At 41.6% G+C, this 24,627-nt stretch overlaps 1 protein-coding gene across 1 annotated transcript; it reads left to right on the top strand.

Annotated features, from left to right (window-relative positions):
• The first annotated feature begins 1,128 nt into the window (after nt 1-1,128).
• On the top strand, nt 1,129-23,156 carry fbxl16 (F-box and leucine-rich repeat protein 16). The gene is made up of 7 exons (XM_076144400.1): nt 1,129-1,471; nt 10,043-10,757; nt 13,087-13,329; nt 13,534-13,799; nt 17,786-17,870; nt 18,402-18,465; nt 18,972-23,156. The coding sequence occupies exons 2-7, from the start codon at nt 10,050-10,052 to the stop codon at nt 19,118-19,120; spliced, it is 1,515 nt and encodes a 504-aa protein (XP_076000515.1). The 5' UTR covers nt 1,129-1,471; nt 10,043-10,049; the 3' UTR covers nt 19,121-23,156.
• Nucleotides 23,157-24,627: the final 1,471 nt, after the last annotated feature.

Here is a 24,627-nt window from a genome sequence, read left to right as displayed (position 1 = left end):
TTTTGTGGTTCAAAGGAAAACAAATGTATTGTAGTTAAAACCTACTATTTGTGCTTTTCTGAATATTGTTATAGAATCTTTACTTCATAAACACACACAATGCATGGAAGGGTGTGTTTGACTTATTGTTCCCATACTTTTAATTTTTTCACAACAAAAACTACACACTTGATTTTATTTGCACTAGCCAAAAACCATTATTCCACCAAAATTCCAAACATTTTAGTGGTTGGCCGACACATTATCAGCATATTTGTGATTGGTTGTCATAACTTGTTTCATAGTATTACGATATAGGAGCAAACTGAAATGCAGCAAATCTCCTCTTCATCAGCTTTGTGGGACCACAATGCATACAGTAGGATCTGCTGGCTCACCATTACTCAGAGGAGGAGAATGACTTTAGGTTTCTGTGGACAAAAGTGCTCTGCTTTGATGGAAAAAAAGTTATCTTCAATTTCAATGTGCACAGTCGAGGAGACATTTTTTTAATCATCATTATCTCTTCTTTCATGTATCTGTCCAGTGTTCTAAAAATGTAAAGACAATGACTTGTGAACGGTTCAAGTGTTGATGTTGTAAAGTTGAAAGTTATAATTTTCTTCTATTGAGAATTTATTATTTGGATTTTGACCGTTTTGTCAACATTCACAATTTATTCTGTGGCACTTACACTATTTAAAAGAGTAATTTGCAATCAGAGTGTTTCCAATATCTAGACCATACAGGCGTTTAACAATTGAATGTATTTTCAGGGATACATGAAGCTGAGGGCAGGAGGAGAACAATATGATGAAGTGGTGAAGCTTTGGGTAATAATACTGACAAGAACTTAAATCTACTTTCAGGTTTAGAGGAGTTTTTTGTTTGAAAATCGTTATACAATATAATGTTATAGACAAAGAAGATAAACCATATTAAGTTATTGAAATAAATTTCATATTCTTCCCCAAAATCCAAACCTTAATGTTAGTGAACTGCCCATCATTTACAGTGTGTGTGCGTGTGAAGCGGCTGTTGTGGTTACATAAGTGTCCAGAGCGGCTTTGTGCTGTTCCAGTTGCCCTGTGCTATCTCTTTAAATGACACAGTGTTTGTGTGTGTGAGAGAGTGTATGTGTGGAGGAGACAGAGGGCGGCTCTGTGGTGGAGGAGGACTCGCAGATTGAAAACAGCCCAGATTACCAGATTTGTCCAGATTTGCCAGTTTTTTTGCAAATCGGGCCGATGATCGTTGGTCTTTGTGCTTCATTTTTGCTGATTTAACCACGGATGTTTTTTTTTTTCTTTCTTTTTTTTGGGGGAAACAATCGATGGCGTATGGTATGGTAGGCGCATCTCTCGCCTACCGGTAGGAAATAATTATTTATTTGGGCCTGTGTGCGCCGCAGCACTGGAGAAACGTGATCGTGAGGCAGCGGATGCAGCGCGTTGATCATGGATTAAAGCCCGAATCCAGCTGGATGCGAGAGGTAAGGGATGCTGGGAGGCGGGCCGGTGTGGAGGCTGTGTTCTGCTGTGTGTCGGTGTGTGCAGCAGTGAGTGTGTGTGATGGAGGACCGCAGGGGCAGCAGCAGCAGCAGCAGCATCAGCACTTGCGGTGGGACCAGGTCTGTACACTGACCTAATTGGGGGTCCCGGGTCTATGTGTGCTCGCCCGGGGCTTTTAGGAGATGGGACTGATTAGCCGCATCGAACTGCGTATTATTAACAAAACACCGCGACGTCAGCGTCTCTCCGTGACGCAACCGTTTTGGTTTCACTTATGCAGCAGATCTTCTTTTAGTTCTTCCACCCAGCATGCTCTCTTTCAGCTCTGCACGCAGTGCATGCTGGGCACCCGTGTTTCTAAATCATTGGATTCTTAACGCAGGTTTAACTTCTTCATCTTCGACTTCCCATTCATTCTTACCTCCAGTGACATCTCATTTAAGTTCTACAATCTGCCATTAAGTTCCCACAACGTTTCTCAAACTGTGACTGGCCTACCATCAGTGGTACTTAATGACCCCCCCCCCCATGGTATATTATACAACTGAAAGTTGAGTAGATTCGTGGTTATTGTTTAAACCTGTGGTAATTGTCATTGTATTTCCCTTTCTCTGCACATGCATCTTTTCACACCCACCAAGAACAAACAGCTCTTGAACCTGAACAAGGCCACAACAGACATGTAACCTTAACCTTAACTTAATGCATGCATGTCATATATACTAAGAATGCTTACATTGGTTTGGTAGCATTTGATGATGGGATAAGATTTAACAGAATTACCTGGTATTAGCATAGATGCTCACTAGCAGGTGGCTCAGTAGCTAGCACTTTTGCCTCACAGCAAGAAAGTCCTGGGTTTGATTCCCAGCCATGGGCCTGTACCCTTAAGCACAATTAAGGGTTATTCAGCAATGTTTTTCAGGGTCACAAAGGCCATTCACTTCTGATCGCACTCCACGCTCCACAGCAATTCTGTTCCATAGCAGTATTAGTTCGAGTTGAGTCAGGCTGAAATATAAAACACCGCCTCTTGACCAATCACCTTGCTCGGAAAATAGCATCACCGTTCCTGCAGGATCCCCTTGATGTATCTTGAGGGGGTTTTCCCGTATGAGACCTTCAAGGATAGTTCGATAGCCCCACAATACGCTTACATTGCCTAAGGATATTCTTTATCAGGCTACAGATTCTCGGCAGAAGAAAGACATTTATGTACGCTTCTTACTTGCTTATTCCGTGTATTTCACGCTGTCGGGATTGCAACTAAAACAATATAAAGGATAGTACTAAGTCTTAAGTATTGATCACAGGTGATTTGATCAACAGTATACAGTAACAACATGAAGACAACTCGTAATTTGTGTGTGAAGTCCAATCAAATCGAGCTTTATTCAAAATGCATTTGACATCTGTACAGAATCATACATAGAATCAGAAGTAATAGGACAATACACACACACAAGCTTTTGTTCTGTGCACTACTGTCAAGCTTATTTACTTCATTTGTTTTGCTAAATACCCAGCAAAAACTGAAGAACTGAGGGAACGATAAAAAGTTTAAAGCATTTAGTAAATATGGCCATTATTAGAATAAAAAAGGTGGGCATTCTCTGTAATGAAGTCAGGGCAGGCTCCTACTCTTCAATTAGTTGAGAACTTGTGTGTTACATTGGCACCCGAGGACATTATCACTATTCAAAGTATTGTTCTTTGTGACACAGCTTTTTTGTGACCTATGATAAAGCAAGAAAGAAGTAGAAGTAAGAAAACATCCACATCTTAACAGTTTTGGTAGCTTGTTTTGGACAATAACAGCAAATAGAATACTGCACCATGCACATAGAGAGCAGCTGGTAATGTCAGATTTGTTTAGTTTGTCTTGCATTTGTACACTTTGCAGCACCAATTCAAGTTATTTTCCATCAGTGTCTTCCCTAATTAATCTGATGTTTTATCTCCTTGGCTGTTAATTAGTAGGATATCTCTGCTACTATACACCTTATTTTAGTGGTGGATAGTTTGGCCACGAGCCAAGAAAAATTGTGGATATATGCAGGAGCCTGTGGCACTATTTCATAGAGCATTTTATATTTAGGCTCATAAGTTATTCGGAAGAGTACATATTTTTTCGCTGCAAATACAAAGCTAAATTTGGGGAAAAGATGGATGGATGGATCCCCTCCTCATGTTCCTCTTTCCTCCACACCTGTTCTGCTGTCCCTTGTGTCTCTCATGTTGCTTACTGTTCTATTGGATATTTCAGGATTCTCCTGACAACCTGCCACCATTACACACAGGTGACCCGTGTGGCATTCTTAGGAATTCCGGCGCAAAAATAATGACAATACAAATAAGTATGAAAGCTTATTTTTAAATGTTTGAAATTGTGGGTGGAAGGAGTGGAGGTTAATGATAGGGGTGATAGTTATGGTGTCTGACTGGTTTAGAGCATAAGTTCGCAGGTCCTGGCTGTGAGCAGGTGGGAATGTGCATTAATGCATTCTGGAGTTCAAATTAGATAAATAGAATATTATGTTTGACACATGGTCTTGTTACTTTTTTTGTCATAAACCCTGTCACTCGGGGACAGGACAGGGTTTATAAAAAAAATCATTTGGGATGACAAATGAACACTATAAACAAATAACAAACAATCAAGGGGACTTCCAGGTTCCCCAAAATAAAGACAATAACCCAGACTATCCACTGGGGTACCAGGCAAATTGAAGTGTTGGGAAGGAGAAAAGTTACTGTTTGTACCCAAAACACATGCAGATTCTACCCCTGATGGTAGCTCTGGAGCAGCAAGCACCTAATATTAGTTATCAATGTTTTCCTGAGTAGTATTGTGATTAGATCTCAGGGGGCAGGTCATGATGCTAAAAGAGCCCACCCTGCCTCCTTGCTCAATAGAATAGATTATAGATAGTTATAAATCTATTTATAAAACAACATTTTTAACATGGGCTGTCACTGTCCATATTGCATGTGAAGGTAAACATTGATTCCGAGTTGCAAATCGCAATTCAAATTAACTATATTAGCAAGAACGAGCAGGGAAACAAGGTGGGGTTGACATCTTGAAGTTGTTGGTGGACTTTATATTTTTAAATTTACAGTCATTTAGCAGACGCGTTTTTCCAAACTTCCAATTAAGATACTTTATCACTCATCATTCAATTCAATGCAATTCAAGGCAAATCGCATGCAACTGAAACTTATCTTGCACCCCCTCATATCACACACACACAAACACATGCATTACAGAGGGGGTGCAGGGCAGCCATTATACGGCGCCCATGGAGCCGTTGGGGGTTCAGTACCTTGCTCACGTGCACCTCGGCAGTGCTCTGGAGGCAAACTGGCAACTCACCAGCTACCAGTCTGCTTACTTGGTCCATACCGGACTCGAACCGGCGACCCTCTGGTTCCCAAGCTGAATCCCTATGGACTGAGCTACTGCCGCCCAGTAGCTTGAATCATATCATGAATATGTCCCAGCTGTATGTAATTACTCCTGAATTCACAATTAAATCCATGCTCACATGGATTAGCTTGGAGAAACACACTTTTCTTTTCACATAGACACAAGCTAAGCGCACTTGGAAATCGGTGTGTTTAGATGAATACATTATCATGCAATATCAGTGGGTGTGTTACGGTCAGGAGTTGAAACCAAGCTCAACAGCCATGGTGCTCTTTCATTGAGGTGAGGGAAACATCAGACAGCAGTCTAGAGCATTTCTCATTGAGAAGACGCTGATGTCCTTGTGTGTGAAACAAACATCTGTAGTATATATATGGCACTACAAATACAACACCAAAACTAGAGGATGTTAAATCAGCTTGGAAAGATTTAAATGAAAATATTTTAAAAAATCCTCTGCCTCTTCCATGTCAGTTTCACAGAGGAAAAAGTGTTTTAATCACATAAGAAGAGCAGAATTCAGTTAATCATCAAGACAGACTGATGACAGACAGACTGATGACAGAAGGGGGGGAAACATGGTGTTTTAGATGAGGAAATAGATATTTTGAATTTTTTGATGACTTTATAAGTGTGTCCTGTCTGTAACAGTTAAATCAAGTTTCACAAACAGCAAAACAGTAATAACCAGGCAGATTGAGAGAACAGAGGTTAGATTTTCCTTCCCCCCGAACTAGTGGTGTATTATTAAATGTTTAATTAGATTAATGAACTAGTTGGCCACAATTTCATCACTAAATCACTAAAACTGCAGACATATCCGTCACATTCAAATGACTATATTGATAAAGTAGTTCATCAGCAGAGAAAAGAAATGTGTTTGGTTGTGTGTGCACTCACTCACTGAGCTCACTCATGCTGTTATGATGCTGCGTTTTTGTGTTTTTCTTGCGTTGGTTTCCTGTGTTATTTTGTAGTATTATTTTGTCTTTGTTTTCCGTGGCTATACTTCCTGCCCTCTTGTTCCTGTCTTCTTACCTGATTGTTTCCACCTCTGCTATTGTCCTCACCTCAGCCCAGTGTGTATCTAGCCTTCGTCACTCCCTCACCTCTTGTCGACTCCGTCCTGTTTTTGTCCTGGTTGTTCCCTGCTTTTGTCCTGCTTCGCTCCTGGTTGTTCCCTGCATTTGTCCTGCTTCGCTCCTGGTTGTTCCCTGCATTTGTCCTGGTTGTTCCCTGCACTTGTCTTGCTTCACTCCTGGTTGTTCCCTGCATTTGTCTTGCTTCACTCCTGGTTGTTTCCTGCATTTGTCCTGCTTCACTCTTGCTTGTTCCCTGCATTTGTCCTGCTCTGCTCCTGGTTGTTCCCTGCATTTGTCCTGGTTCGCTCCTGGTTGTTTCCTGCATTGGTCCTGGTTGTTTCCGGCATTTGTCCTTCTTCGCTCCTGGTCGTTTCCTGCTTTTGTTCTTGCTTCCCTGGTTTTGTCTAAGTTCTTCGTTTCCTACTTCTGCTCATTGTCCCTGGTTTCTATAAGTGATCTCCACATTCAGTCTGGATTTGTCTTTGTCTTCATGTACCCCCTGTGTTGAGGTTAAGCCTTGTTTTTGCTCTGCTGCTCTGTGAATTGGCTTTAGTTTTCCCTGTATTCCCTGATCATATTTTTGCTCCTCTATTGGGTCCCCCCCCCACACACACACGCACACACACCCCCACCCCAATGTCTCGAGTGTGTTCTGTTTCTGTGTGTGTTTTCAGTGATTAAATATCCTTTTGTTAACCCCTGTGTCGCCCCACATTTTAAATCCTCCTCAAAATCGATCTTTTCTCTTGGGCCAGATCTCCACAGATGCATGAATGTATTCTGCTATTTAACCAAAATAAAAGATGGAAAAAAAATTGGCCGGAAGAACCTTAATTCAGCTCTAGGTTATTGACCCAGAAAGAGAGGGTATCTATAAATGCAGGCTGATTAGGGTAAGACCCCATAAATATCCATAAATACCACATTGCAATGTATTAATACTGTTAATACATTTATGTTAGTGGAAGAATGTATACAGAAAGTAAAACGATCCTACCAGTCATATGAATTAAACAGGTTGTGGAGTTTAAAAGTTCATGTGGGTGGGCAACCAAAATACTAGTGCACCCTGCAACTTGGGCTGGTAGACCTGCTCCATGCTGCAAAACACAATCTCTGCTACTCATTATACCAGTGCGCTGCTAGACTGCAAGTGACACATCCCCATTGTGTCTTTCGATTGTGCCCTGTCTCAGTGGGCTGTGTCCCTCATTAGAACATCAATGTCCTAGTATGAGGGCAAAGTATATCTGTGTTTTTGTGCCACTGTCACATGTGTTCACACAGAACATGTGGAGAATGTTCTTTGTGATGAAGCACTTGAAATGTGTAATGTGTAATGAGGTTTTCAGATTGTTTGCGGGTGAAGTTTCTGTCTGCTAGGGTGTTTGAAGAAGAATCTCCAAAGATATTTCCATGCACTTCCAACTGGAGGACCTGTCATTAACAGCTGTCACTTTTTGGACATTGTTACAGCCTTAATAACTACCTTCTCCCTGAGAGTTGTAAATCTTTCAATCATTTTCATGAAATTTTAAGGCCAATAAGATTAACCTGAGATATTTCTGCAGCTTTCGAGTTAAATGTAAATTGTTGATTTTGAGTTTACATTTATGGACATAATGAAGATGAAACCTTAAATGTGAAGGCATGAGGATAGAAGTGGAGGATGTTGAGCAGCCTGCAGCTGGGTCCTGTGTCGTGCACTCGTAACTGAACACGTGGGAATGCTAAACACATATTATGCTGTATGTTGACCAGTATCTCCATTTAATATGCAGCTGCCAATTCTATGCACTGGGGACGAAGATACATTTTGTTTGTGTGTGTGGTTCATGTACCAGAGCTGCTCGTCTTCTTCCAAGGGGGCATCAACAAGGAACCAACAGGGGCGAAACATGAAATGGTGTAAAATATTGTCACGTTGAATGTTGTTGATGCTTTGAAGCACTTGTACACAATACGTTGACGTGTACATTATCTGAGTAAAGGTGTGCACAGGTGTTAAAGTGGAGCCCTCTGGCAATGGGGGGTAGTGTAAAAAGCCTTATTATGTAAGAGAGAGTGTGTGAGATCACTCACAACAGGCTGCAACACACTCCATTCAGACAATATGGTGCTGAGACTGGGGACTGGGACTGGGATTTCTTTACTGCGCTGTAGGGTTTTCACATACTTTTAATGTTTAGCTTCTTGCTACTGTTTTCTTCAGCGCATGCCTTCTAGATAGCTGTAAGATTGCCTCAGAGTATGGTGTTATGCTTCTGATGTAGCACTTATGTAGCGCTCTATAAACAAAAAATGAAAAAGGCACAAAATATTGTTGAAAAACTTGTACAGAGACAAACTGCTTAGATGAACAAGAGTGCTATTGCGCTAAGTTAGCCACCGTCCATCTCTTAGCTATCAGCTAATGGCTAATAGCTAACAGCTTGTGGCAACTAAAACTACAAAAGGACATAGATAGTTGTTTTCTTTTGTTAATATGCGGTGATGCATGAGGTTCAATGGGACATTTTTCGACTATTGGGATGTCAGAATAATGGGACATATCGGCGGTTGCCCTTTCCTTGTCCCATCAACTGTAATCATATGTTGTTGTAATGCTGCGGGGATTCACAGCATAATGTCCACCAGTCACCAAGGTAATTAGTGACAATGAATAACTAATGACAGCATGCAGTATGATGTGCACAGGGTCTAATCTGCTGCTTGTTTTGACATTATGCTAGCAGACTTTTAAAAGCATGTAATCCTGTACCCGAATTTCCTAATAAGTCAACATCGCAAGTCATTCATTTACAGTCTTAGAATGTCAATCTGATAATCTTTGTTCTGTAAATAACACATTACATGAAGCACATTATATTCATCGGTACTCCCTTACATGTGACGGCACCAGCTGCCTACCATCTTGTCTGGTTGTAGCAAACTTTTCCTCTATCTCTTACCAACAATTGTGGAACAGCTTCCTGTGACTAACACAATGAGAGAGAAACGTGCATAAAACATACACATAACCACACATTGTCAAAGGTATATGCCATCACTGTAAAAGGATGGCCTGCACATGGTGACATGATTTTCCTTCAATTCTCAGCAAGAAGGGAGCAGTTATCAGTGTGCCGGGATAAGTTGTGCGACACTTGGATACAGTAAATACTGTAATACTGAAATAATACTGAAAAGTATAGGCTGTGGCTTTGTGTAGTGGCTGGGAATTGATAAACACATTGAGGATCTTGCAAAAGGGTGCCCTGGATGCCAAAGAGTCCAGAATTCATCCTTAGGAATGGCCCTCATCACCATGGCAATGAGTACACATCGACTTTACTTGACCACTCATGGACTCAATGTTCTTGATTGCAGTTGATGCACACTTCAAATGGCCAAAGGTCATCAAAATGAAATCAAACACATCTGAAAAGACTATTTCAGTTGTATGGACCTTATTGGGGCGACAATTTGTGTCTAAGGAAGTTTTATGAAGAAAAATGGAAAGAAGCACTACACATCTGCACCTTACTTACCCTGCTACAAATTGCTTGACAGAAAGATTTGTGTAGACCTTTAAGAAAGGAACCAAGACAATGGACAGTGAACGTTTACCCTAACAACATAAATTGAGATATTTCTTTTTGCCTACCAAAATGCTGTACACAGTCACAGATCAGACACCAATCTATATGACTGAAATCATTTCAACAAACAGGGGGACTGGGGATGGTCAATTTGAGTCCTCAGTTCTCAGCTTAATTTCTGAATAAATTTTGTACAACATAATTGTGGTTTATGCAGTTGCATACTGTTAACATGTGTACATTTGTTTTGTTGATTTAAATATAGGACACTCAATCATGTTGCCCAAATCAAAAAGGAAACGTTTGGAAGGATGAAGCCCTGTTTGTTTGAAACAGAAAAAGAGAGCGTGTGCACGCACTCCTAGTTTGTTAAGACTACAGTCTCAGCTGTCTCAGGCTTTGTTGATCTTTTCAGTGTTTTGACATTAAATTGATCATTTTTTGTCTCTGTTTCTCCAGGTTCCCAATGTTGAACATGTCCACCCCTAGCGAGCTGAAGTCTCCCTGCGTAACTCGCAACGGTATGGTGAAATTGCCACCTAGCCAGCCGAATGGCCTCGGCAGTGCCAGTATTACCAAGGGCACACCTGCTGCCAAGAACCGCTTGTGCCAGTCCTCCTCTGTGCCCTCTATCCTGCCTCCTCCTCCGTCTTCCCTACCCTACCACCACCATCACCACCTGGATGCCCCCGGCATTCCCCACTCAGCTGCCTCCCTCCTGGGCCCTGATATTGAAGCTGGGAAAGCATTGGTGGGCCTGAAGCCATCTCTACGCCAGCTACCCCCCCTCAATCTCCCAAAACCCATGGTACTAGAGCGCCAGCTTGTTCTGGATGAGAAGCTGCTCAACAGGCTACTCTGGTATTTCACCACAGCTGAAAAATGTGTGCTGGCACAAGTATGCAAGACATGGCGCAAAGTGCTATACCAACCGAAGTTCTGGGAGGGTGTGACACCCATCTTGCATGCCAAGGAGCTATATACACTGCTGCCCAATGGGGAGAAGGAGTTTGTCAGTCTGCAGGCTTTCGCCCTGCGTGGCTTCCAGTGTTTCTGCTTAGTGGGTGTATCAGACCTGGACATTTGTGAGTTCATCGACAACTACCCACTATCCAAGAAAGGTGTTCGCTCTGTTAGTCTCAAACGGTCCACCATCACAGATGCTGGCTTGGAGGTGAGTCACAATGCCCTCTAGGACAAGGATTCACTGGATTAGTTTGCTGCTTCTTCCTCTCAAACGTAAAGATTATAATGTTTAGATAAATGATGTGTCCTCTGGAATCAAAAGGGAAATTCTGTCATAGAAGTAGTGCTATAGAAGTGAGAACTGGCTGACCTCTTAGTATGATTTGACAAAAAGTGATTTTACAACTGTGAAGTGATCATCCGATAGCCATGATCCGACAGCATTTTGTGAAGTGAGTTTTTTCACAAGATTCTAGTCTGGAAAATATCACTGAGATCTACTTTGTCGACATAGAACATGTGAAGAACCTAGACCCTTGTGACATATCCCACTATGCCTATTTGTGACCTCATAGACACAGAAACTGGCTTTGGTGGATAATAAGCAGAAATTACAGTTGTGGCTCATTGTTGTTATGTAGTAAGTACTGGGTCTCATCAAGTATCAGTATTGTCAACAAAGATGGTGGACATGTGCACGCAGTTGTTATATTAGAAAATAATCAATCTGATGGTGGTGCTATAACAGGAAGAGTTAGAATTTTGCCAATAGCTCTGGAACCGAAACTGGTGCAATCAAAAGTTTGTTGGTTTGTCAAGCTGTAGGGATACCAGCCCTGACATCAACACAACAGGTAAACAGCAGACAAATGATGTGTCAACTCTCCTATTTGTCTTCTGACTGGGATGACTGAGATGACTAAGAGAATGTGACACATCATCCTAGGTAGGTTGTGTGTAAATATAACAGAATGTAAACTGTGTGTATGTATAATATTAAAGAGCCGGTAGCTACAATGCACATGGAGCAGCCAACCTCAGCTATTGTTTGCATTAGCTCAATTTGTAGAAATGTCTGAGAGAAATGAAATGCTTAAAGCTGCAACTCTTATTGTCATTTGGTAATTAAGGCACAGACAGAGCAGCTACAGGGCAGCTCCAAACACACTGACAGCTGATCCATTTTTGACATCACCAGTAAGCTCCAGATGATGATAAGGACTGACGATTTTTATTTCTCTAAAACCATCACCGGTTGGTTCCTCTTTAGTTGCATCTTTTCCTCATATCTGAAGTGGATGGCATGAAGACAAGTTTTTTTACAAGTTATTTGCAATGCCCCTCCAACCATCTGTACCACAGCACTGCAGTGCCCACTTTGGGGTGTTTAGCCACTGTGTTACTTAGCGCTGGCAGAACATTTGAAGAAGCAACAATTTTGCTGTTTCATTGTGGCCGCATCTCTTTTCTTAATATCTATTATTTTTCATTGCTGGGAACAAAAGAGGCATAGTGAGTGCTGAGAGTCCCTCGACTGGCTCATCTTACCTCCTAGGCTAGGCTGCTATTCTGGGCAGAGTGGTTGGTTGCCATGGAGCTGCTGGAATTGTTGGCTGTATGATCTGGATGCTTACCTGTCAAAGACTGTTGCATTTAAAAACTAAAGGAAAATGAAGAAAGTAACTGTTGTTGTATGTAACTAGTTCATAGCTTTTCTAAGAAGAAGTAGGCAAGTGATAAAAAAACCTATTATTTCAAGTTTTTTTAACCCTGTTTCTTATGTGACTATTTCATTAATTAATTATTTTAATTGATTAACTACTTTGCATCATTGAATGTCTTAAAGCTTTTTGTCCTCACCCTTTTCCTGTATATTGTTGGGGGTGCTGCAGGAATATGGGGTGCTGGCTGCTCTATTATCAGTGTCAGAGCTTTGGGCAGTTAGTTAAGCTCCCAGGGCTACTCGATGTCACTGACATTCCTGGATTTTTTTTTTTATTCTGTTGAGTCAACATGATGTTTTAAATAGTATTGACATGAAGTAAACATTTTGGTCGACAAAAAAATACGTAAACCCAAAGGAGAAAATCATGTTAATGGAGCGCATTGTGATCATGTGCAACCAATGTCCATATAGAAATTAAGTAAATTCAACAGATTTTTTTTCAGTGATGTGTTTTGGTCTCGAGGTCTCGGTCTCCATCTTTTCTGTTCCACTTTACCTGACACCAGGTGCAGCCATTATTCCATTCTCAATGACTGTGAAATCTGTTTTTGTCCATACCATCTTTAGTTGTTATATTTGTGAAAATAACCATTTTTTTAGAAGCAAAGTTTGTGAGAGAAAAAAATCTGAGTGGACCAACCCTGAGAAATCCAGTTCCACAGTACAGTCAAGGCCATCAAGTAGCTTTGCTCAGTTCAGAGCTTTGTTGAAGCACACAGTAGTTGAATGTTTACTTTATTTTCGTTTACTTTCCATAGGAACATTTTCACAACTGTGTTAGTCATTCAACCCAGTGGCCTTTATGTTGCAGGTCATGTTGGAGCAGATGCAGGGCCTGATGCACCTGGAGCTCTCAGGCTGCAACGACTTCACAGAGGCCGGCTTGTGGTCCAGTCTGAACGCTCGGCTAACCTCGCTAAGTGTCAGTGACTGCATCAATGTGGCAGATGATGCCATTGCTGCCATCTCTCAGCTCCTGCCCAACCTGTCAGAACTGAGCCTGCAGGCCTACCATGTCACTGACACAGCCATGGCCTACTTCACAGCCAAACAGGTAGGACAACAAAACAAGAGAAACCAACCCCTGATCTCCTACTGGTAAGACACATGATTGGGTTTGTCATCAAGCATTATCAGCATCAAACTTGACCCCATGCTGGAACCAACCCAGCATTATGCTAGCACATAATGCATGTGCGAATGGGACTATAGTGTATATGAACATGCTGAGCTAACTAAAGGTGCCTTCCCCCCACAGGGCTACACCACCCACACACTGCGACTTCACTCCTGCTGGGAGATCACCAATCACGGTGTTGTCAACATGGTACACAGCCTTCCCAACCTGACCTCCCTCAGCCTCTCCGGCTGCTCCAAGATCACTGATGATGGTGTGGAACTGGTGGCAGAGAACCTGCGTAAGCTGCGCAGTCTGGACCTGTCCTGGTGCCCTCGGATCACGGACATGGCTCTGGAATACATCGCCTGCGACCTGCATAAACTGGAGGAATTGGTGCTGGACAGGTCGGCGTCTATTTGTGTTTTTGTGTGAGAAGGACTTTGCTTTAGAGATGCACTCAGGGTATGAAGTTGGCTGGTAATCACCTTTATCTTGTGCCTGCACATTAATTTTTCGCACGTTTCTCTTGCGTACACCCACACCTCTCACAAGCTCCCATAAGGCCTTTTCTGCTACTCTGCGGATCTGTGTAATAAAGTTAAGTTAATTTCTACTTATAGTACAAGCTTGCCATTGTTGTTTTGAGCACTGTGGAAGTGTTGCCAGCCCAACAATGCAGCTACAATATGTTGCTGTCTTTAAGTAATATTGGCATAGACACTACATGCACATAGGGACCTAAGCGTGTTAATGGGGTGTGTAGGCACTAACTGTTGTTGTGATTTCCTGTCTTATAATAACCTCATTCTGCTCACAGTGTAAGTTGACTTGCTCCCTTTAAGAGAGCTTAGGGTAGTCATGGTAACAGCAGTGTCATCTGGTACAAAAGCAGTGACAAGGTTTTGGCAGGATGTGATGTTGCTCGAGAAAATAAACGGACAAAGGTGTATAATACATAAGATAAGTTTACTGGTCTTGTAAGGGACTGCTACATGGTTGACCCTGACTCAATTCCAAGAGGTAAACAAGGGTACGAATGCAGTTCTGCTTGTGCTGTTGGAGTTCTGTGAGATGCAAGCACTGGGTTAGTTTTTGTGATTTGCACTCAGAGACATTGCTGCAAAAACAACAAGGAATTGTTTTGTTGTCGTGACCCTCAGCAGCTTAACAGCAGGCAGAATGGTATGCCTCCTCGAGCAGCCGTTGGAACAGAAAAAATGTGTTCAAAGATTTGGATTTTCTCTCTGCACAGCCTCAGCGACAGCAAGCAATCAGAACTAATGAATAAAATGCTTGCTTTCCTGGGAAGCTACAAGCTGGATTGTCTATTGAAGGAATTGTTTCTACAGCTGCCTTCTCAAGTATAGGCTGTTCTTACCAACACCATCATCACAAACTGTCGGGCCGAGGAGGCGGATATGTTTTTCCTGGCTGTCCACTTGGGGCTAGCCTATGCCTGTATGGCAGCGGATCATGTTTGGGACCCGGGCGTTTAGGCATTGAGGACGGCTGTCACAGGACTGTGGGTGGAGCAGATTGCTTTTGACAATGCTGGCAACACACTCCTATGCAGAGATGGCATGTTTTTGACTCTGTTTACGGTCTGTCACACCTAAGCCAAAAGCCGTCTCAAAGGTTGGTGGCAACCAAGTTTGTTTTGACCTGTGTGTTGTGCCAACGTTCTAAGGTGCACTGACACAACAAGGCCCCCCTGGCACATTTCTTTGTTTCGGAAAGAATGTTTGAGCAAGGTAATGTGGACCTGGTTGGAGCGCTGCCTCCCTCCCACTGGTTCATGCACCTCCTAACCATGATGACCAGGACCACTCATTGATGGAGGCCTCTTCTGAGGAGGCTCAGGAGCTTATCAGGACAGCTTGGACTGGCTAAGCCCCCATGGCATGGATGCCTGCCTACCATTCTCCCATATTGCTGCAAGGCCCTTAATGCTCCCCCAGCAAAGGTCCCAGAGACTCCTCTAGTGTTATGGAGCCAGACCAGTCGAGATATCCGGCCCACGCTATGTTGACTTTCTTTGGGGGAATTCTGGTGTTATAATAACCTCACGTTGCCCACAGTGTATGTTGACCCGCTCCCTTGAAGGGGGCTTAGGGTAGCCATGGTAACAGCAGCGTCATCAAAAAGCAAAAAGCAAATCAGGTGACAGGGTTTTGGCAGGATGTGATGTTGCTTGTGAATATAAACGCACACACATCAATTGTTATCATGGGTGAGTTTTTGCATTTAGGACATCATAACCACTGAATGCTTATTTAGTGAAATCAGTAAAGAAATGTGAAGAATATTAATTGGCTGTGTTTCACATACACATATGGAGAGATTAGGCCTGATCAAATGAAAGATGTTTGATTGAATCATGAATGACTCACAGAAAAGATGATTCCAGCTCATCAGCCATTGACGGCCCTGGACTATGGCTCTTTTGAAATTGGTTTGAAACTCTTGGAACGCAGCCCAAGCTTAAAAGGACTAATATTAGCTGAGCAGTCTTTTGTTTCACGTTTATCTGGCTCTGATGAGAAAGAAATAGTTGGGTGTGTGTCCAAAAGGCATTTTAAGTTAATAATTATTTTCTCCACAGTCAGAAAGACCTTGAAAATGTGCCATGTGCCAGCTGTGTAGCAGCTGTGTACGTGGACAAAATATGAAAGGGAAATCCTGATAAGCTTCTGTGGAGCACTCTGATTCTTATTAAAATAATGAATTGTTCACATGCCTGAGTAAGGAATGTATAATCACATAATCTTCTAACTTTAATTATTTCTATCTGATCATTATGTCACGGCCGACTCAAATGCCGGGACAAAACAGAAGGAGAGTCAATAGTTTCGCAAAGGAAGTCACCATTTATCAGCAAGCACACTTCCAAACAGAGTGCATGGAGAGGGACAGGGGTGTTACAAGGCTTCCAGGATGATTTGGGCCCAGGTGCTCCTAGTTACAGTTCATTGAGAGCCCTGCCTACCTGAAACACATGAACATGCCGGCACAATATAGGCCACAAGGCTGTCACAATTGCATTTACACAATGTTTGAAAAACTATTTAATCAGACCAGAATTAAAGTTTTGATGTGCATATAAATATGGGGAAGCAGGAGTTACATAGAAGATGTCAAATATAGATACAAAATGAGTGTCAAAAACTGTATTTTCAGGATGAATCCAAGTAGCACCTTGATGCATTTGTCTTACTGAAAACGAAAGCAATGCAAAAAGCAAAGCAATATGTGTGTGATAATAAATCCAAATACAGATGACATGGCAATATAAGGTGTGGAGTATATGTGGCTTTACATAAAATGCCTTATTAGAAGTTATCATCTATCGGGGCCAAACTAAGTGCTAACTGGAGTGCTACAGGAATAACATGGAGGAAAGTTCCAGTGTCCCTGCAGAGTGTTGTCATTATAAAACATTGCCATGCTGCAGATGGGAAGTAGTTGAAAATAAATCACTCTGTGAGGAGCAGAACTCTAATGTAATGATGAGGACGGTGTTTCTGCTGAGCTAAGTTTAAAACTGTGTACGTATGCATAAATTCTACTTGCAAATGTTTCCTGTTTTAGCAACAAGAACACAGACTGAAAATGCAGAGACATACTGTAGAGTGAACAATGTATCTCTAAGTGTTGTTACCAAAGTGTTATCTTTCTATGAAGTGATACAGGTTCTGTGCCAACATGATCACCGACTGAACTTTGAAATTATAAAACTACTGGCTTAACTGCAATGAATTATATAACGGAGGCAAAAGCGACTATACGGAGTGCAATTTAACTGTGACGGGATTTGTTTCCTCTGGTGATGCAGTAAAGTGGATTACAGAGCCCCTAAAGGGATTTTGGCATGTAATAGACACCAAGCCAGGGCAAGTTACTCACAAGAAATCCAGTACAAATGCTTAAAAGATCAGTAACCATGTTTGATCACAACTATTATCGCAGCAGTCATGTTTGAAACACGATCAGCTGCACCTCATCCCTCCTTCACACTGTCCACTGGGATGCAGCGTTATTATGGCATTTACCGTGTGTGAGTGACAATCAGCGTTGTTATGGCCTGGAGCATGTGGATTGAAAATCAGTGTGACTAAACTCGCACAACTCTGCCAACACAAACAGTCAACAGCAGTCCAAATACTTTTAATCAACAAGATCAATCAATGAGAACTGTGATGTGCGTTTTGTGCAACTTATTAGAGTATATACAGAGAGTATTTACAGAGAGGGCAAATACAAGGCTTCTCTCTCTCAGACTATAAATCTGTCGGTTTTGAGTTTCTCTCCTAACTGTTTGTGACGTTGTGTCGTAGTACGCAGCAGTGATATGTGGCGAGCTTTAACTGAAGTCTGCTGTCCCCTTTTTCAGGTGTGTGAGGATCACAGACACTGGTTTGGGCTACTTGTCCACCATGTCCTCATTAAGAAGCCTGTATCTACGCTGGTGCTGTCAGGTAACACACGCGCACGCGCACACACACACACACACACACACACACACACACACACACACACACACACACACACACACACACACACACACACACACACACACACACACACACACACACCCCTTTCATTTATTATTCAGTAGCCAATCAGTAAACAAATGGATGCTATTTAAGCATATTGCCTTAATAGCATAGTTTATAGAGTAGAGATAGAAGATAGTTCATTCACATAGATGGTTTTCCATAAATATAACCAAGAGACAAGAATAATGGCTGCTCCTGTGTCTCATTTTCTGCCCTGGGTCTGAACAAAATGTCCCCTGTGTGTACAAGTTACATCTTAGAATATACAGTTGTAGTTGAATGGCAGAATTGGTTGTATGTGAATAAATGTGGTCAATGTGAAATCTGTGGTAAAAATAAATATAAATATATAAACATGTCAATTACAAACCCTTTTCTGTGTTTGTGCGTTTGTGTGTGTGTGTGTGTGTGTGTGTGTGTGTGTGTGTGTGTGTGTGTGTGTACGTGCAGGTGCAGGACTTTGGACTGCAGCATTTGTTTGGAATGAGGAGTCTTCGTCTTCTGTCTCTCGCAGGTATAAACTTTTCCTCCAATTTTATCTGCTAGTTAAATTCTATCCACAGGTTTTTGTTTTTAGGGCTCCGATTGAAGACATCCATCAGTACTTGAGGAGAAAATGACTACTTGTTTATTTGTTGTGGACAAAGTTGCTTGACCTACAACAAACTTAGAAGCACACTATGTTGACTATACCTCCAAAAGGATGTAGCTGCACATCTCCACATCATCATCATCATCAACAAGAGCACCTTTACTTGTTGTAATACAACTGAAAATCCTGTTTGTGAATTTAACAGCCACTGCAATGTGAAAATACACAGATATGAGCATCTAACAAATTAAACACAACAGACAAACTGCCTTGATGAATTAAAAGACTACTAATTAATTGCAGAAATGTTCAGAGCTATCTAACATACTATCAGGGGGCTCTTGAGTTACCGACGCCCCACACTTTGAGAAAAGAAACCAGCTGAATGTTTGAACTGAAATGTTGATCTTTCCACTTTGTCACTCTAGGCTGCCCCCTGCTGACCACCACCGGTCTGTCAGGCCTGATCCAGCTGCAGGAGCTGGAGGAGTTGGAGCTGACCAACTGCCCTGGAGCCACCGCTGAGCTCTTCAAGTACTACTCCCAGCACCTGCCCCACTGCATGGTCATCGAATAAGACCGCTGGCCTACCTGACCCTCTGACACACCAAATGATCGACCATCACACTTCAACCTTCTTCCTTCTCTTTCCGTTTTTTTTTTTTTTCAAATCTGAGCAAGAAGAAATGTGACTTAACTGCTCCTCCTCTAATATCTTTATTTCCTGCCGTCCTCCAAACCCTCCATACAGCAGATGATCACTAGGCGGACAGACAGACAGGCAGGCAGGGAGGCATGATGTTATGTACCAGGTCCAGAGGATGACGAGATGGTGTTGCATTTAAGAAAAGCTCGGTGTGACATCTCAACTGAGAAGCAGGTTGCGTTTCTGTTTCAGCATCAAAAGTCTTTTTTTGGAAGAGATTTTTGGAGTTACGGGCAATTAAAGGGAGACTTGCACAGATCTGGATTCAGCATCGAGGAGTTAGACAAAAGGAAAGAATAGAGTTCTGTGTTTGAGCTGACACGTTGGAACTCACACACGTGATCATACACTGTAAACATACACACATACACACACACATACACACACACACATACACACATACACACACAAACATACTGTATATGGTAAGTGAAACTATGTAATACCATTAGTACTAACATTGATATTTCCACCACTCTGTATAATATAGCTGCTGTTTTTTTTCTCAGATGGTGTTGCTTAAATTATCTATTATTTAGAGGGAAACAGGCTGGCAGCAGAAAAAAACTATGGGAGAGAAAAAAAATACGAGGCAGACCAGGAAGTGAATGACGGATGGAAGTCCTCTCTTTTTCTCTGTGTGTGTGTGTGTGCATTGTGGGTCATGCACTCACGGGTTTCCAGGCTTTTCTGGATACCGCCACCTTTTTCCATTTCTCTGTCTTATCAAAAATCAAAAAAAGAAAAGAAAAAAATGCGAAAAAGAACTGTTTACATTGGGGTTTTTTCCGTCTTGGAGTTGCACGCTTGATTCGGTCATTGGTTTGTTTTCTTTTCCTCTCCATTTTTGATACATATATTATGTCATTTTCAGATGTGGTGGAGAACCTGTTGTAAAACTGTGAACGTTTTGTTTTTACCAGAGATTTGAATTTCTGAGGCAACACAGCAGAAATAAGCAGGAAGTGAAATGGGAAAATCTGTAAGAGCTTCTTAAGAGCCACTGAGAAGCTTAAAGTGACAGTACGACCTTGATTACACTTGGTGGCTGATATCAAATATAGAAAAGCGAAATTTGCTTTATACGAGTGAATTTTTAAAATTGTTTTAGAGTGAATTCTTCATATGTTTCCACTTTTTAAATGTTGAAACACACTGGGGGTAATTCAGAACGTGCCACATTGAAGGTGTTGTTAAGGGCAAATTGGGTCACGCAAACATGTTCCCTCGTTCAGCTTTTTTCTTTTACCAGTCTACGGTATTTGCATGTTGGTTAAGCTGTGCATAAAACACACAAATACCAGAAGAGGAGAGTGACTTGTTTCAGGTCCATTGGTCCAAATGTTCTGCCTTATTTCTCCTCCTCCGTTTCAAAGAAGGCGTTTCAGGATTTCAGCTTGGAAAAAATAAAAAAATGTGTTAGTTATCCACTTAGATCAACATATGGCAGAAGGAATCAACTTTTGTTCTTTGCTGCAATACATGTTAGGCTGGAATCGACACAATTAGGCTACAGTTTACTACAAAAGCTACATATCAAGTTAAAGCAGTTTAGGCAACAACAGCAACACCGTTGAATTGATCCGTTACGATCTGTGAGCACAAGTGATTGGAGGAATGGGCTGCCACAGAATTTTGCCCCCAGAAATGACAACTTGTGTGTGCAGATGCCAGAGGATGATGTAGCATTAAGTCAGCATGGCACTGTGTAGTTGCCCTTTTATGAATTACCCCCATAATGTTTATTAGCATTTCAACATGTGTGGTTCTGAAAGTGCCAATGCATCCTGTGTGACACCCCTACCACCACTTCCTGTTTCCACTCGCTCTCTTTGAGAGTGTTTTTATGAAAAGCTGAACCATGTTTCTGTAGTGTTCTGTCCATATTCCAAAGTATATCTGCTGTACTGCACAGAAACATTTTGTTATCATTCAACGGGTATAGCTTACATGAGTGTTATAAGCAGGACAAGCCTTGTGCATACTTTGGTTTTTGGCTGTCAGCATGTTTCAGCTTTGAGAAGATAAATCACTTTCTGAGATTTTTTTTTTCTCTTATCCAAATTCAGACACACTCATGGATGCTGCATTATGTCTCTGTGCTCAGTTTGAACAATGCATTTAGCTCAGCGTAGCTCAATCGCTGGATGTCTTTGGGTCCAATTAGCACAAAAGACTAATGGCTGGTGTACAACTGACAACTTTGGGAAAAAGAAAAGTGAAAAATGAAAACAATTGAAAAGTAATTACAGTTACAATTGCAAAAAGTGCAAATGACAGAGCAGTCTGTTATCCTGCTGCGTCTTAAGGAAAGATGTGGAAGAACATCAACACTTTAGCATCGACTTCTCCAATAAGGAAACACCGGCACAGGATTATTATAAGTATGACCATGGCCAGGACTTATCTGTGTTCTTTGAATTATCTGTACATTATGACAAATCCCATTGAAGATAACCTTATGAGTGAGAGCGAGAAAAGCTGGGTACACAAGGAAGCCCAATTCAAAAAGGGAAACATAAGGGAAAGCCTGCCAACATTTTGGTAACGTGCACAGTGATGAGGACCATTGGTGTCTCCCGTAATGATATGCTGTATGTGTAGATACATGTAGGATCAACATCAGTGCAACCAGGTTCACCTCAGTGAAGAGCGCGAGCTGTACGTAGGAAAACCAGTGTAAGGAGAAGGATTGTATTGGCAGGGTGGAGTAAAGACTGATACACAATCATATAATAATTTTAACTTTTTTTTTTTTTACAAATCCCAAAGGTATCCACGAATTAAGTGAAGGTGCAACATGCAAAAATGCATCCATGAGTTTGCCTTGGAAGAAGGAAAAGTAGTACATTTTCCCATATACAGTATAAAGGAACGCATGGTAACAGTATAGTTTTGTTGTTCTGGTTACACACTCACAGTAAAAAGAGATGAGCCCAACAGGAAGCCAGCGAGCTGCTTGTTGCCTCTGTGTGACCTCTGTGTGATCTCTGCATTGGCCAGTATTTGATTGTGCCAAACGTGTCGGCAGTGGTGTAGAAACATCGGCTGACTGACAGACGGTTTCTGTACTGTACACGCCTGACCGGTTGTGCTCTGCCTTTTTACAAGCTTGTTTATTGTACAAGAACATATTTATTATTTTAATCTATTAATTTATTTAAATGAATTTGTGTCTATATTTGTTGAAGAGCTATTTTAAAATTTTGTTTTGTGGAATTCATTTGAGAGTTTATGCACTGATTTTTATTTATGTATTTATTTTGACCCCTTCCCCCCCCCAAGTGAAATATCAAATACCAACTCACTAAACATTTAATGTCACCCTTTTAGACAGTATTGATCGTTAACATCATCAACAGTGACTGGAAATGATAAATTAGTAAATTTTCCTCTGTGCAACTTTGTGTCTATTTTGTTATGCTTGTCAGTCTGTTATTAACAATGAGTGATAAACAGCAGTGACACATCATGTGGCTACTAAATGCATAATAGCATGAGAAAAAACTCAGAAGTCTGTGGTCAACGTTTCAAACCAATAAGAGGACAAAGGCCGAGCTGTCTGATGTGATGATGCAATCTGGGAAGATGTGGAAATGTATTAATGAGCAATTCTGAAGATCGTTAACGTATTGTGTTTCCTTACATTTAGGCCATTTAGCGTTTGTGTCACCATTAAAATCCTGCAAAAGTCATGCATATCAAAATGTGCTTGCCAGGCCTGGAAATGTTTTGGAAAATAGTGAATTATCCCAAATGTTTTGGAGAAACAGGAACTTAACTCTTGTGTTATTTGCAAGACTAGATGATCAGTGAACACTCGCTCCCTTGTTACAATGTAGATTAATCACCTAAATATAAATTATGGCTAAAAAGTTAGAAAACACAGGATGTCCTGAGTGTACACTGTGCCAAATGTGATATTACTAATATTGTTGAAGCAGCCCTGGACAGCCACGGAAAGGGGGAAAGTGCATGAACAAAAAACAACCCAATGCTATAGAAACAAGCATCTGCAAACACAAATATCAAACAAAAAGCACATATCACAGAAATGATAATGTGGCAGTTTTCCTCCAGTCTGATTTAATGTTCCTTCCTCACTGCCTGGCCCCCACTGTCAGCTGAAGATGGGCACTTCATGTCACCACCTGCAGGAGTCAGGCTTCCCCTAAGACGATTTGACACGTGGGAGGTCAAATAACGTGACACGCTATTTGCTATCAGTAACCGTCTCCACCATGCAGGCACTCTGGCCAACCAGTAAGCTTCTCTGGTGCTGTCCCATGGATGAAATCACAACCAAGCAGGAGGCACCGCTAAGGGGAAGTGAAGCTGACTTCTATGTTGCTTGGATAGCAGAGATTTGTTTCTCAAGTACAACTGTATAAAAAGGCACAGTTACCATGTAATCTTTGGTCTACATCTATCATCAGTCAGTTCCAGCAGTTGAAAAGCACAACGTAAGTTAACAAACATCACTGATAATGTTATAGTCGGCAGTTGTCGTTTGGTTTCGACTGAAGGACCATCTGGGGGTACATGCCTCCGAGTTACATACCCTGTCCTGTGTCAGATCACAGGATAAGGCATGTACACCAAGTGATGTAATACAGTATGACAGCTGTGCTGCTCTGTTCCATCCCCTGGCCTACACTCAAACTACCACTGACCAACTAAGACTAAAATAAAGCTAAACTGAGCTGATTTAATCCTAAACCAAAGAAAAGGCTTGCGGTATGAGAAAGCTCTATCTCCTTTTTGGGATAGCGAGCAGTGAGCAGGACCGCCTGCTGAGACCTTGGAGTATGTGCAGGAATATTTAGGGTTAGTTAAGGTATAACAGAGCCAGGCCATGTAATATTTTAGATGTTAGAAGTAAGACCTTAAAATCTGTCTTGGCATTGATAGGAAGACAGTGTAGCCAAGCTCGGACTGCAGTGATCTGTTGAAATTTCTTAGTTCCGACTTGTGTTGCAATGTTTGGACACAGTTATTTTCAAAGAAGTGGTGCTCAAGCCAGAGAAGAGAACATTGCAGTAGTTAAGTAGCGTGATAATGCGATACAAAGAATCATGACCAGGCTGTTATCATCGTGAGAGTAGATGATGGCTGTATGTTTTCATGACTGAGACAGGTACTTTGTGTATACAGCTTAGAGAACAATCTGTTCTTGATTCACTGTAATCATATGGCCAGTGAGATATCTTGACTAAGACATGTGTTAACCTGCTTGCTAATGGTGTTGGACAACTCCCTTGAGCAGTGTCATAATGATTGTGCAAGTTGTAAACAGATACAAAGAAGTGCGCTAAGTGTAGTTCAGGGCGTTATTGGTGGAATGGTACTACCGTACATGGTGCCATGCTTAAGCACTA

The sequence above is a fragment of the Genypterus blacodes genome, unplaced genomic scaffold (assembly GCF_046128005.1).
Source record: "Genypterus blacodes isolate CSIRO-AG114 ecotype Tasmania unplaced genomic scaffold, CSIRO-AGI_Gbla_v1 ptg000028l_1, whole genome shotgun sequence".
In the NCBI taxonomy this organism is placed as follows: Eukaryota; Metazoa; Chordata; class Actinopteri; order Ophidiiformes; family Ophidiidae; genus Genypterus; species Genypterus blacodes.
This window is presented reverse-complemented; position numbering and strand designations above follow the sequence as displayed.

Bases quoted from the DNA above. Each gene is read 5' to 3' on its own strand.
- fbxl16 (XM_076144400.1), top strand. From the start codon at position 10,050: ATGTTGAACATGTCCACCCCTAGCGAGCTGAAGTCTCCCTGCGTAACT. The intron at 17,871-18,401 runs GTAACACACGCG...GTGTACGTGCAG, and splicing joins ATCTACGCTGGTGCTGTCAG to GTGCAGGACTTTGGACTGCA. The intron at 18,466-18,971 runs GTATAAACTTTT...TTGTCACTCTAG, and splicing joins TCGTCTTCTGTCTCTCGCAG to GCTGCCCCCTGCTGACCACC.